Source organism: Corvus brachyrhynchos, unplaced genomic scaffold, assembly GCF_000691975.1.
Source record: "Corvus brachyrhynchos isolate BGI_N302 unplaced genomic scaffold, ASM69197v1 scaffold34, whole genome shotgun sequence".
In the NCBI taxonomy this organism is placed as follows: domain Eukaryota; kingdom Metazoa; phylum Chordata; class Aves; order Passeriformes; family Corvidae; genus Corvus; species Corvus brachyrhynchos.
Genome location: NW_008238126.1, coordinates 4,575,962 through 4,590,042, shown reverse-complemented (window position 1 = coordinate 4,590,042; position 14,081 = coordinate 4,575,962). Strand labels below are relative to the sequence as shown.

Here is a 14,081-nt window from a genome sequence, read left to right as displayed (position 1 = left end):
CCAGCTGTTCGAGAATATAGATGAGGACATGCATCTCTTCAACATGTAATTTAAAAAAAGAAAAAATATGAAGAATTTTCTTAGTGGTAAATGGAGAGCAAAGAAATCCCAAATTCCAACATTTTAACAGTAGTGAAAATCTGTCAGTTTTTTTCCTGTAATACTAAAGTACCCATTTCTCTTGCTATCTGCCTCACCAAACTCTAATAGGACAGCACTTATAAATGGATCTTATTTTGAGGAATCTGAGAGTGGATTACAATTTAGCTATCTTGATATGCATAACAAGATAAGCTGCAATAAATATGAGTAAAAGTATGTTGTGGGATATCTGTGAAGACTGTCAACGGCGTTATTTTTATATGCCTCTCTTGAGAGGTTCACTTGGATATACAAAGCACTTCATGAAAATGGGCTTCAAATGTAGGATAACAGATAGTATCAGGATTAAAAAAAAATCAGAATTGCTTGAATAGAGAAAAATGAAGCATTCTGTATGAAGAATTGAGGAATTTTCTGTATGAATTTCTTCATTTACTAAATGTAAACCAAGCAGCAGCTTCTTCTTTACCATTCCACTTCTGAAAAAAATGCAAATATCAGGAAAAGAAGAGACAGTGACTGACTGCACTGCAATCAGCCCAGAGCATAACTGGACTGAAAGCAGGTTTGATGTCATCCAAGTGAGGACTTGGATAATAAAAAAATAATTGAAGTCATAACAACTATTAAATGCAAACTTCAATCCAGACTTATTGATAAATCATAACCGACACTTCCATAGCACTTGTAAGATGATTACATAAAACAGCAATTCTTACAGCCACTGTTCAGAAAGTTTTATCTGCTCAAAAATCACCATCCCTAGAGCATGTACAAAAGAACGATTTAAAATGAAAGGGGGAAAAGTTAATTTATATGCATCATTTCTTCATGAAAAACAATCAGTGTAGGAAAGAGTTTCATATAAGTTCAGTATAGGACGCCGTTTAGTTAATTAACTGGGCCGTTTGCATTAGCAAACTCAATATTGACTTTAAAACAAAATCTATGTCATTCCTTTAAACTCATGAGCCATAGTGTCTCTGACAAAGTTGGAGTAAAGACTGCATTATTAGAGGAAGATTAAAGGAGGCTACTAAAAATATGTATCGATTTCATTTGCTAAATATAGAAGAATTTTATTTGCTTTGTATCTAGCATTTCATGTTTCCTTGCAGGGGTCCCAGGACCTGACCTTGGCAGGTGTTTATTTGGTCTTTTTTTTTTTTCAAAAACTTCTTAATGGGATATTTATAATATTTTCAACTTTCATTTTTATTAAAAATTCTTTTTTTTTTCCTCATCAATGCAGAAAACTAAAGCAGTCCAAAAGACCAATGCCCCAAACAATTTTCTGCTTCATCTGGCTGTCTAGCTTTTGAAAAAGCAAACAAACATATTCCTCCACCCCAAAGATTTGCTTTGTTTTTCTTCCATGGTAATATGATCATGTATATCACAGTCTGCATTTTTATATGTAATACTTGTAACTAATTGTCATTCATTCTGCTCTCCACTATCTCAGCAATTCTCCTTTGTCAAGGACATTTTTGAGCACATGACCCTCCACCTTAAATCTCTGCTAAATAATCTAGTCCAGGAATTTCTTTTCTTTATCATTTTTTCTTACACAGTTCCTGAAATCCAAAAGCAGCCTTAGAGTATAGTTCTTCCAGTAATTTTTAATGAAGGATTTTCTGACAGGAAAATTATTCTAAAATAAATGCATAATGCCCTAAATGTCCTTTCCCAGGTTTACAGCAGAAAGTACCATATGTATCCCTCAGGCTACATAGAGTTCTGTGAGGCCCTGAAATGGTTAAGGGGTTAAACTTAGGGCTTTGCTCATTATAGCAAAATTATATAAAGAAACTGCAACCACCAAAGCCCACTCTCCACGCAAATGCGCTCCCTGATGGGAAGTGGACTGTGAGCTAAGCCACCTGATGGAAACTTGAGGTAAGAAAAAGGTGATGCTATTGTCCAATTATCTCAGGTCTAGGGAGAAGTAAACAAGACTGGGGGGAGAAGAATCTATCCACAAAGAAAGCCAAACTCAGCAGTTGTGCTGAGAATCTGCTCTGGCTGGGTTCAAGGTGGGAGAAGGTGAGTTTTTGAGTGTGTGACAGGAGTGAACACCTATCTTCACTTACACAATCTGGCTCAGTTGTAAAACCTCCCACCCCAGGAAGGCCAGATCCACAGGACATTCATGTGAGAGGTAGGTGAGGAGGTACCATAAACCATCAAAGACCCCCAAAGAGTCCCCCATATTCACTCCTGAGGCCTTGCACCAGATGACTTCATGTGATGCAGAGTGAAACAGACCCAGAATCAGTTGCAAGAGACTGTGTCAAACTTCTCCCCTGGGGAGGCACCTGAGCATTCCCACCTTGCCTAAACATATATTAATCCATTGAACTCTATGTTTTGTGGGACCCTTGCCACTGAGAAGACCAGAAAAAAAGGATCAACAGGACACCATCAGGTTTCATGAGGAAGTTGTAACTGTAATGAGGTCTCCCCTCAGTCTCTTCTTCTCCAGGCTGAACAGACCAAGTGCCCTCAGCTGCTCCTCACACGGCTTCCCCTCCCCTTCCCCTCCCCTTCCCCTTTCACCATCTTTGTTGCTCTCCTTTGGACACTCTGTAACAGCTTAATATCTTTTTGATATTGAGGCACCCAAAACTGCCCCCAGCACTGGAGGTGAGGCTGCCCCAGTGCAGAGCAGAGCAGGACAATCCCTCCCTCGGCCGGCTGGCGATGCTGTGCCTGAAGCCTCTCAGGACATGCTTGGCCCTCCTGGCTGCCAGGGCACTGCTGACTCAGATTCAACTTTTCATCAACCAGGACCCACAAGTCCCTTTCCCTGGTGCTGCTTTCCAGCATCTCATTCTCCAGTCTGTCTGTACATCTAGGTTTGAAGAAAAATTTATTTCAGACTATTGCATTTGTGGGAATTTTAATTACAAACACATGTTGCTATACAGACAGGTCTATATAATTAAAGTATAATCTTTATCTTGTAAACAGGCAAAGAGTAAAACATTGATTTTTAGGCCCCTATGGTCTTCCTTAATAGAGATGGATGAAATACCTGACAGACAATGGCAGTGTCTGTCTTGAAACTGAAGTTTTAAAAAGCCCAAACCATTGTCATTGATTGGTGTGCAGTAATATCTGAGCATTGTTCATTACAAGTGAAATCTCTCTCAAATGCATAGAACATTGTTGTAAAAAAAAGTGTAAGGATTTTCCTGAAGTCACTTATTTGGTATCTGGTAATTCAGCTACATCAATATTACCTCAGTGTAGCTGTCAGCACATATGTACTGACAATTAGTTCTTCTTACATTCAAAATACTTGGCATAACTTCTTAAATATATGATTAATATATGCTGGATTTGTATGGCAAACAAGAATAAAAAGGAATTTTAAGGTGGTCGGTAAGATAATATGATATATATTGTATATATACACACGTACATGTATTTAATCATACTTTTATGGCCTCATTGGCTAATTCGGACTTTTACCCCTGAATGACTTGACTGTATTTCATAAATATTTTTCTTTGCTTAGATTTTAAAATTTTAATTAATACTAGCTACTAGCAATAGGCAAATTAAAAAAAAAAAAATTAAGCCTATATATACTTGTTTCTTAGAGCTTGTGACATTCTCATATTTGTCCAATGAACATTTACGTCAAACTTAATTTTGCTATATGTGAGGTCATTCGTGAGTATAGCTGATGATAACATGAATGTGGGCTACACCTAATTATCCATCAATGACAAACTGTCACAAGTAATTCAGCATAACAAAAGACTTTATTATATTTAATGGATTCAGGTCACCCATTAAATGAAAGTAAATTCAGGAAAATGTCAACCTTCTGATCCCCAAAATGCCAGTTATACTATTCTTATTTCAAATTGAAAGAACAGAAATCAAACTGCAACATTCATTTTCTAACATATTTTCCCCTCCATACCACAAATAACAGTAGCAATTGCAGTAGTTCCAACTGTGAGCTAGAATTAAGTTGCACTGACATGTTGGAAATTTTATGTCATTGCAGGTAATCTATGAATAATTTCTACTCAAGGCAAGTTACAATACATGAACTATAACCTTGTTGTGACTTTGTGTTTCTGCACTTTTGGGCCCATCTGTTTCTCTCTACACTTGATCAACCAAGCTAAGACAACCTATGCCTGTTCTGGTGGTACAGAAAATGTTCACAAATTATAGCCATGTCACTCCACTTTAATTTTTATCTTGTCCACATAGCACAACAAATTGATTTGCTGTGGTAATAAACAGCGAAATAGTCTCTTCAGTGTCTAGTAATTAGAACTAATACTACTAGACAAATTAAAAGGCAGCAAAACAAAATGTCTCCATCAGGCACTTATAATAACCTTCATAATACATACACTAGATGTTGTGAAGACTAAGGTGGATAAATGAGGAGAATGCTGATTTTGGCATCCAGCTTACTTTCAGATAATTTAGCTCATCGCTCTTGGCTGACACCAGACCAAGAATAATATTAAAGAGTAATAAACTCCTTCCAGCAAACCTCTGATTCCATGGTTCACTAGTCTCAGACCTAATCTATCAATCCATTTACTGCACAGTAAAAGGTAAGAAACCCATTACAGATCTGTTACACGCCATGGCAGGTGGCATATAACATGAACCGAATTCATCACAAACTCCAGTGCCCAGTACCCAGTACCTTTTTGTATGCTTTGAAGCACTAGGCGGTTGCCTAACTTGGCTATTACAGCAGAAGATACTTTAAGCTTTGAAAATAAATGAAAAATTCTTGATGTGAAAGCATAAAAATGGTCATAAACCACTTCATTTTTCTTAATATTAAGACTTCACAAAGATAGTGCTATTTTCATTTTTACAAGAAATATTGGCTTTGGAGAGGGTACAATAAGTAAAACCAGGATAGAATTTAAAAGTCGTGCCTTTCAAATGTGGGCTTTAATCTTCATTCTCTGCTTAAACTATACTGTATTAGGTAACAGCCTATTAGAATCACTATTTAATAAAGTTATCTAAAGAAACACCATGTTAAAATTATTCCTATCCAAAGGAAGATAAACTCCTCGCATATCTACTCTCAAGGTCATCAGCACATGATATAAACACCCAAAAGCAAAGACAATTCTGAAGTAAAAGCTAAAAAGATACTTTTATGTGACTTTAATTCCTTTCATACTAAATTTCTTTTCTAGGTTATTTCCATTGCTGTAGGGCAACAGTTTCTGTGACTATAAAGAAGGTTTGAACATTACTTATTTCAAATATGTCTACCTTGAAGGTTAAGACTCCTAGGTGTTATCCTCTATTCCCCTGCTTGGCAGATCAAGGCAAAACAAAAATTTGTGATAACTTCAGGAGATATTTGGCCACATTCTCAGCTGGTGTAAATTGTCCCAGCTTCTCAGAAGTAAACAGAATTACCCTAGTATACACCAGATAAGGACCTACCTTACATTATTTGTGTAACTGTCATGTATGTTTCATGTCTTGAAAATAGTATCATACTGAAAAATGAGATAATCATAAATAGTTGATTGTTACATGTTCATTTCTAGCAGAGATGCCAGAAAAGAAAACATGGTTTGAAGCAAAGGATTAAAGCATAGGATACACTCTTAAGAGAGGGTGGAGAGACAGAAAAGCCACGGAGAAATCTCTGTGTGATGATGTTAGTCTACTGTGCTTTGAGGAACACAAAAAATATATCCTCATCAAAACAACTGACTATAGAATCATCCTCAGGTGACCTAAGAAGTTTGCCTGATATAAAAGTGCCCATCCTGTGAGCCTTGCTCACAGTAAATATCTGTGGGATTTTCCAGTTCTTACATATCTACAGCTGAATGAACATTAAGTTTCTATGTCAGGCTTGCAGGGTTTCTTTCCATGATTTCTAGTTTTAATTCATACCCTAGATTTTCAGGGCAGAAAGTGAAACAAATAATTGAGGATCCTACAGAAATCATGAGTATCACCAAAAAATATGCAAATGAAAAAATAATTATTTTTCCCTTCAGTATCATTGGCAAAAATCTTACAGAACCCCCAAATAAGCTTCTTTTTGTTTTGTTTTGTTTTCTACAACTGTCAAGATCACAGAGAAGACAGAAAACCTGAGAAAGAGAGCACCTTCAGAGAAGATGTTTGGATTTCAATATTGCAATTTTCAAACTCAATTTCTGTTCATGTAAAAAAAACTAGACAAAAAACCCACAAAAAACCCCAAACCACGGCATTTTAAAGATTCTTTACATTCAGAGACCAAGGAACAATGAAAACTCAGTTTTATACATCTCCATGGGTAGATAACAAAAATAAAAATGATGTGGTTAAGTAATGATCTCAAATGGAGGATTAATTTTCTTGGTTTTGTCTCTTTTAGTAGTAAATAAAATTTTTCAAGTAATAAAATCCAAGAATAATTATCTTGTCAGACACATTAGATCTAGGAGACATAAAATTCTAAAAATTCAGTAAATTGTAATGGTTCACTAAACAGTAGTTTTGTCTCCCATATTTCACCCAAACCTAAGTATTTTCAACAACATTCATGGTTCCTCTGACTGTGATGAGAGACCTGAAACATTTTTGCATCAGCCGGCAGAAAATGAAAATTCCAAGTTTTTAGGTATATGATTAATCAGTAAAATGATACATTCAGTGAAAAATTGCAGACTTTCTTGAAATATATTTATGTAATCTGACTAAAAATAATTTTTTTTCCTGACAACTTATGCTGTCTTTTTAAAATCACAGCTTAGGTATTAACATGGGCCCTGAATTCAGCTATGTACGTGCTTCCTTCAGCCAGTAAATAACACTATTTTGATCTTGAAGTGTTCTGAATTTTTCTATATACATTGATTTTAGGAGCCCATTTGTAGAGGAAAAGATACTTCTGTCCAGCCACTGAAATAATGATTTATGTGTCCAACCTGGAGTTTGTGAATGTGATCAATATTTATTATCCATTTTGTTTGAGTCATTAGCTAATATTCTGAACTTTGCCAGACTGCTCTTGTTAGGAAGAAACTAGTAAGACTACCACACCAAGTTTTTTTTTATTTCTTAGGTCTGTGCTTGAAATTCAACTGTGTTTATGGAAATGGTAAAAAAAAACCAACCCAGGATGTAATATTCTGGACCAGAAACTCTACCTTGTCTTTTCAGTAAGGTGCTCAGAAGATTATTTTCTCACATTTTCCCCCCCCAGAACTAAACACAATGCATTATTTTTCCTTTTTCCCCCAGCATCCTGGTAATTTTAACAAACAAATACCACAGGTTAATGTCCTAAGCTGACTTTGCAATCAGTCTCAACAGAAATCCTTCAGCTGATTCTACCTTGATTTTTTCCAACCAGGCTAATCCATACCTTGGGTGATAATACTCTGGACAATGCTTTCTATCATTTCTACCATGAAAACACTCAAATTATCTACCTCTCTTTACCATATCTACTACTCATTTTCACCAGTTTTCAACAAAAAAAGTATGCTACTTCAGCAATAAAAAAGAACAAAATCCTCCCCCACTTCTTTCCGTCAGTATGGAGATCCCAGAAAGCAAAATACATGGTACTTTGCTGCACAAAAACCAGAAGTGAATGTTCAAGGTTGGAAGAAGTGTGGTAGAAGGTGAAACAGTGGTTGCAGTGTCCACCTTGGGGTTGAGAACAGGAGAGAATTGAGAAGTGATTCCATAAAGAAAATCAAACATTTGCCTTTCACACACCTGATCACAAAATCTGGTATATTTGCTGCACCAGCAAAAGAGCCGGTCTATAAGAATGATGCTCTGCATTCCACCCTTAAGCAGAAGAACTGTAATTTAGGGAGTATATTTGAATGCAACATCATCACTCCAGTCACTAATGGTCTCAGTTTGTTATCACTGTTTCTCAGAGCAGTGTATTGTACCCATTTTTCTTCCTCAGGGTCATTATGTCATCATCACAAATGTCTCTTCATACAGAGAAAAATTATACATACCAGAAAATATGTAATACAAACTTTCACTGCAGATTAAAATTTTATACCACAGTTATATCAGTAATATGTCTAACCTTTAACAAACGATGGTTAGCCTCCTTCAGTGTACTCTCAAGCTTATGTTTTGTGTCTGGTTTCAGTGATGTGCTTCCAAGTGCTATTCCTCCAGTTTCATTTAATCGTTTCAGTATTCCCTTGTGGTGCGGCAGCTCTCCAACTCTTAACTGGAATAGACAAATACAGCAGTTAAGATGAACTGTGGTAGAATTTTCAGCTCTCTTCCCTTAACCCTTATTGATTTGTGTATCAGCCAAAGGAATAAACTCAATTCAACACAAAATAACTGTTGCTTTCTGAATGTAGAAGACTAAACAAAAAAAAACCAAAAGAGACTGTATAGGTAAATCAAGTCTAAAGAGAGTTTTACATGACAAAATACAGGGATTCTCAGGATATTAATCACTATTACAAATTCCAGCCCTGGACACTCAATACTTCATGTATATCAATTTTAATAAGCTTATATGGTATGGAGCAAGCATTTTGGAGAAGTGATTTAATATGTTCCAGGCTGTGAACAGTCACCCAGATGGTATCTGGCAAAAAGTCCTCCACTCCAGTTTAACCTCTTAATTAAGAATGTTCATGTATGTTCATTAAAAAAAAAAAGGAAAGCCAAAAGGAAATGCAAGGCGGCATCAAAATGTACCACTTCCCACCATGTATAGTGTTACTGAAAACCTATATTGTCAAAGTGACTTAATATATCAAGTAAGGTTAATGTTGCTAAAGGACAAAGTTCTTCAAGGGTTTTATTGTTGTGGGTTTTTTTCCTTGTCTGTTTGTTCTTTATCATTAACAAAAGCAGGGAAGTATGAAATGAGCCATGCTGCAAGGCAATGCATGTGCTCCATTAGGATGTATTCTCTTTTGTGCAGCTCCAAAAGAAGGTGGACTTTGAAAACAAGATACAAATAAGAGATGCTAACACCTTTAATTTTGGATCATATATCCCTTGTGAATACTATATAGGAAATATTTGTGTATGTGAGAAGAGTGGAGCCTTCCTGGTTCTAAACAATCTATTTAGTCTTTAAACCCTTAATCATTTTTGCAAATTGTAAGATGCATCTAACACCCCTTAAAAGTATTTCTCTGCCTTGGATCTGATATCCTTAACAACAGAGGCTCACAAATTCCCTGAACAACTCAATGGAATCTTATGCTAAACAGAGGGACAAACTCACCACATGGTTGAGTCTCCATTTCCTCAAACTATATTTATCCTATTTTCATTTAAAAAGAAACTTGAAGATAGACCTTTACTAAATAATCCTTTAGGGTTTTGCTTTTTTTCATATTTTGTTGTGAGAGGGATAGAACAAACTGACAAGTTTTCTTCAGATTCTTTAATGCTCTATTCATTACTTGCTGAATTTGTTCCACATGGATTTACATAAAGGATAACGAGGCCTTTATCCTCAAGGGAGGAAAGGAAAACTTTTAGGCATATATTCAATAAGTAATATCTGTTTTCCAATATAATTTATTATTGTACAAGTCATTAAAAATAGTCATTCTACTGAACACACTTCAAAAAACTAAACAGAGAAACTTCTGTTGAATATATTTATTAGCAGTATCAAAATCTAACATATTCATGAAAATATTTCAGCCTTTGAAAACAAATATTTGATATTCTTATGGGGTTTTTTTAAGTAGGTATTCTTAAAATAAGTCACCTAGATGTTTAGTCTAGAAAATGTTGCAGTGATATTTTAATGAGTTGGCATTTATAATTATGCATGCAGCTCTGGATACTCTCGTGAAATACTGAATACCATTTAATAAGTGAGAAGTTATAAAATGTTAACAAGACACCTATAGAGAAATTCTATACCTATAAACTAGTCACGTTATAAATTAAGAAATGAGGATGAAAAAGATAACAATTAATTTCCTAGTTTCAGGATACTTTTCTTTTAGTACATTTTCCATTACTTTTCTGGTTTTAGCATGATCAGTATATATTTGTACCTGGGCTTTGAAATTCCCTGCTTTGATTTATCTAAAAAAGTTATATCAATGCTGTGTTTGATGCCAGAAACCATTTTGGAAAATAGTTTTAATTTTCTACAATGTAGAATTGATAAAGTAAGCAAACATTAAGAATAGAGCTTACAATACCTTTACTTTGCTCAGGCAGTCTCTCAACTGGTCTTCATTCCCTTGTTCTAGGGGAATACGAATAATGCTGTCTGCTTCCTCTAACCATAAAATCAACTTGTTCAAATCCTCTTGAAATTCTGATAAAATATTCTTTTCTTCCTCTATCCTGTAATAAAAATGTTAAATTAATGTTTGTATAAATTTATTTTAATATTGAAGTGCTTATCCATACTGAAAGATGAAAGATAACTAATTCTTAGAATCTATACTAATTATTTTTATAAGTGGGCCACAGACTTTTTCATATCAAAATGAATCAAACACCAACACCCTTTTAACATGGCATTAAATATATTTTAAAAGAAAAGCTCAAGATGTAATTTACAGCACCACTAAATTCAGCTTCCAAATTACATATGGCAGGTAGCCAACAAGCACACAAGAAATAAAGCAGTTAATTATTCAGACCAGAATTCTGTTTGAACTAACAGCAGGGAAACTCAATGTTGACAACTAACAGTTCTAGCATCAAGTGTTACCAAACTGAACCGGTAAAAAGTGACACAGACTCATTTGGACATATTAAGCAAAAAAGATATTTCAGTAACTGTGCCACATAGTTTGTGTTAAGATTCACAAAAAGTAGGTAAGGTTCGCAGTTGGTAAGAGGGAATAAGATGGGATTCATGACACCTAACTTTAGATGTCTAGTCTCCATTTGTCTCCATCTACAACTCATCTGCTAATTTTCGCTATGACTAAATAAATATACTGAGATGTGAACTTTTGTGCAAAAACTTCTGAAGTTATCAAGAGATGCAGGCAAAAAATTTCAAGAGTAGCAGGAAAGAGCACTGGAAGAATGCGAAACCTTGGGATTAACATTTCGAGTGGGCCCTTCTAAAGGAGAAAAATTATGTTTTGTATAAAATACTTATAATCTATCCACCAAACTTATTCACACACTGAGTATTACCTGCATGGAAAGATGAAAGATTAAATATTTATCAAAAGTAAACAATAAAAAGCAGATCCTGCAAGGTGGGATAATGTTTTTTTCATGCAAATTTCCTTCCGTACACAACTGGCTCATGTAGTATCGGGACATTCACACTCACACAAGGCCTGAAGATATTCATCCCTTCTGATGGGACATAACTGGCCCAACTACACTGGTATGACAGGCAGCTGTCATGTTTTAGAAGGTGTCATAAACCATCAAAAATACCCAAAATACCCTCAGACTCATTTGTGGAGCCTTCCACCAGAGGACTGAGCGTGATCCACAGTGTTGCAGCAGAGAGTATTTAACTGCCCCCTCCCCAGGGAAGGCACCTGAGTATTCCCACCTGGACCTGAATATACTGAACCCATTGAACTTTATGTTATGGAGGCTTCCCTCACCCCCCATGGATCAAGACTGAGACCATCACTTTAACCAATGGACATTGAAATTGCAACAATCAAGTCTTGCCACCTGATCCACTGATGGGCATTTCTTTCTTTCCTCTCCACCATCTACTCTTATCCTTTCTTTTTATTTCTTTTCCTTATACGTTTTCTTAAGTGATATCTTTATACTTTTATATTGTTTCATTTCTATAGATACTAACCAAAATGGTTACAAACCTCATTCCCACTGGCATCAAACTGTTCTACAATAAAACCACCATATACATACAGAAAACTGGTCATTCCGTGTTGTTTCACTCTAATCTCCCCCAAAGGATCTATTACTAACAAGAACCTCAGTTACTCCACCTTCAGGAGTGGGTTGTAACAATATTCAACCTAAACCTCCCTTGGCCCAACTTGATGTCATTCTTTGTTGTCCTGTCCTTTGTTTCTGGGGGGAAGGGACCAACCCTCCCCTCACTACAAGCTTCTTTCAGGGAGTTGTAGAGAGTAAAAAGATCTCCTCTCAGCCTCCTTTACCAAAGGGAAAATGTATTTTCAACACATAAAAATCAACATTCATAGCTACACTTAGAGCACAAAAACGCTGGTTTTAATTTATATATGAACTGAAATGTTTGGCAAATTTGTGCTGCTCTGAACAGGATCTCAATACTGTTCTAGATCAAGTTCCTGTTTTAGATCTAAAATGGTTTCTAAATCAGCAGATTTATTCAGTTTTGTTCTTAAAACAGTATATCTTAATATTTACTAGACATATGAGCCCAATACTGTTCTTTTTTTTTTTTTTTTTTAAGCTCAGAAACAAGTTGCTCTGCAGTATTTGCTTATAGATTAAACAAACATAAGCCACTGGTGCCAAATTTTTCTTTAGAGGAAACGATTATATTTACTGTGAAAACAATAAAATCCTCCAAAACTATTTACGGATATATAAAATATTATTATAACCATGTATACACACATATACACATTTATACAAACAAATACATGAAAAAATGAACACCAGAAATAGAAAAAGAATTAACAGTCCTACTTTCTTGGTTTTGTCTTAGCTTTTATAATAAAATCCTGCATGACTGTTTCCAGGATCTGCCATTTGCCCAGGATTTCTGGAAACGCGTCCAATATCAACAAAAAAGTCCTGATGTTCCTAGATATAGGAATATTTCTTGTACTAATATACCCATTTATTACAACTCTGAATATTTTATGGAGTACTGTTATGCAGACAGAAATTCTGGACCTTCCTGATACACACAGATTTACCCATTTTGGTTGTTCTGGTCATGCAAAAAAGAACCAACTTTACAGTATCACATTTATTACACTGTTTTTCACTGAGAAGTGTTCATGTTCATGACTTGAGAGGTCATATGCTCTTCTCATGCCAAAATAGGCCATCTAAAACCAGCTAATCAAAACATTCATTTCTGTGAAAATGAGGCAGATGTTAATCTATGCTGAGATCCATAGCGCTGCAACTATAAAAATGAAGAAAAGCTAACTTCCTGTAATCCTGATGCAGAAGCACAACTTCAAATCTTTCTGAGACAGTATCCCTCCATGCTCCAGTTATGGAAATCTGGGACTCAGTCATACAGTGTTACACCATAAACCACATAATAAAACCTCTGTCTCTCAACCTGACCAGCTACCCCAGAACCCAAGCTCTCTGCAACAGCTTCCATGTTTTTAGTTTCCTATCACTTCTACTCATTTTTCAAGTGCATAGCTCAGTGTAGGCATTATGTGATGGTACCCTGAGGATAAACCTGAGAAAGATCCAAGTTTAAATACGTTAATTCTGGCACAGAGAAGGCATAGCATTCAACTCAATACACCCGAGAGCAAAATTATCAAGCTGCATAGTATTTTGAATGAGAAATCAAAAAGATTTCTCGTCTCCTAGAAGAGATAGCAATTGGCAAGATTCCTTTTTCATCTTAAGTACACTGTCAGTTTTATCACCCTTATGAATTGAGCTGCAACTCTTAAAACATTAAAAGTTTTACTAGTCATGAAGGAAAGGTTTTTTCACTTTGATGACTAATTTAAACGTTGATCAGTGGGATAGGGATGTTTTTAACCTCAGACTTTCCAGGAATTCTTTCAGAGACATTTTATAGATATACAGATATATATATATATATATACACATATATACATATTATATATATGTGTGTGTGTGTGTGTACAGAAGGGTTTCAGAGAAAAAAAAGGTATTCCATTGATCTAACTTTTTATTCTAATCAGGAAGAACATGCAGTAAAGGAATTAAAAGTTTCGTTGCAATTAACAGGACGTGCAGGTGCACTTTAAAATTTACCATCTCTTCTTGACCTGCTAGAACATTATTTCTATTATAAATAACACCCTGCAAGACAAGTGTCTTAT

General features: G+C 35.4%; 1 protein-coding gene across 9 annotated transcripts in view; it reads right to left on the bottom strand.

The window, feature by feature from the left end:
* DMD (dystrophin) overlaps positions 1–14,081 on the bottom strand; it is an 896,220-nt gene that overhangs the window by 374,124 nt on the left and 508,015 nt on the right. For all 9 annotated transcript variants that reach the window (XM_017733467.1, XM_017733459.1, XM_017733457.1 and 6 more), the window contains 2 exons: positions 10,287–10,434; positions 8,174–8,323 (listed from right to left, as the gene is read on the bottom strand). In XM_017733467.1, coding sequence (XP_017588956.1) covers positions 8,174–8,323; positions 10,287–10,434 — 298 coding nt within the window. The remainder of the gene's footprint in view (positions 1–8,173; positions 8,324–10,286; positions 10,435–14,081) is intronic.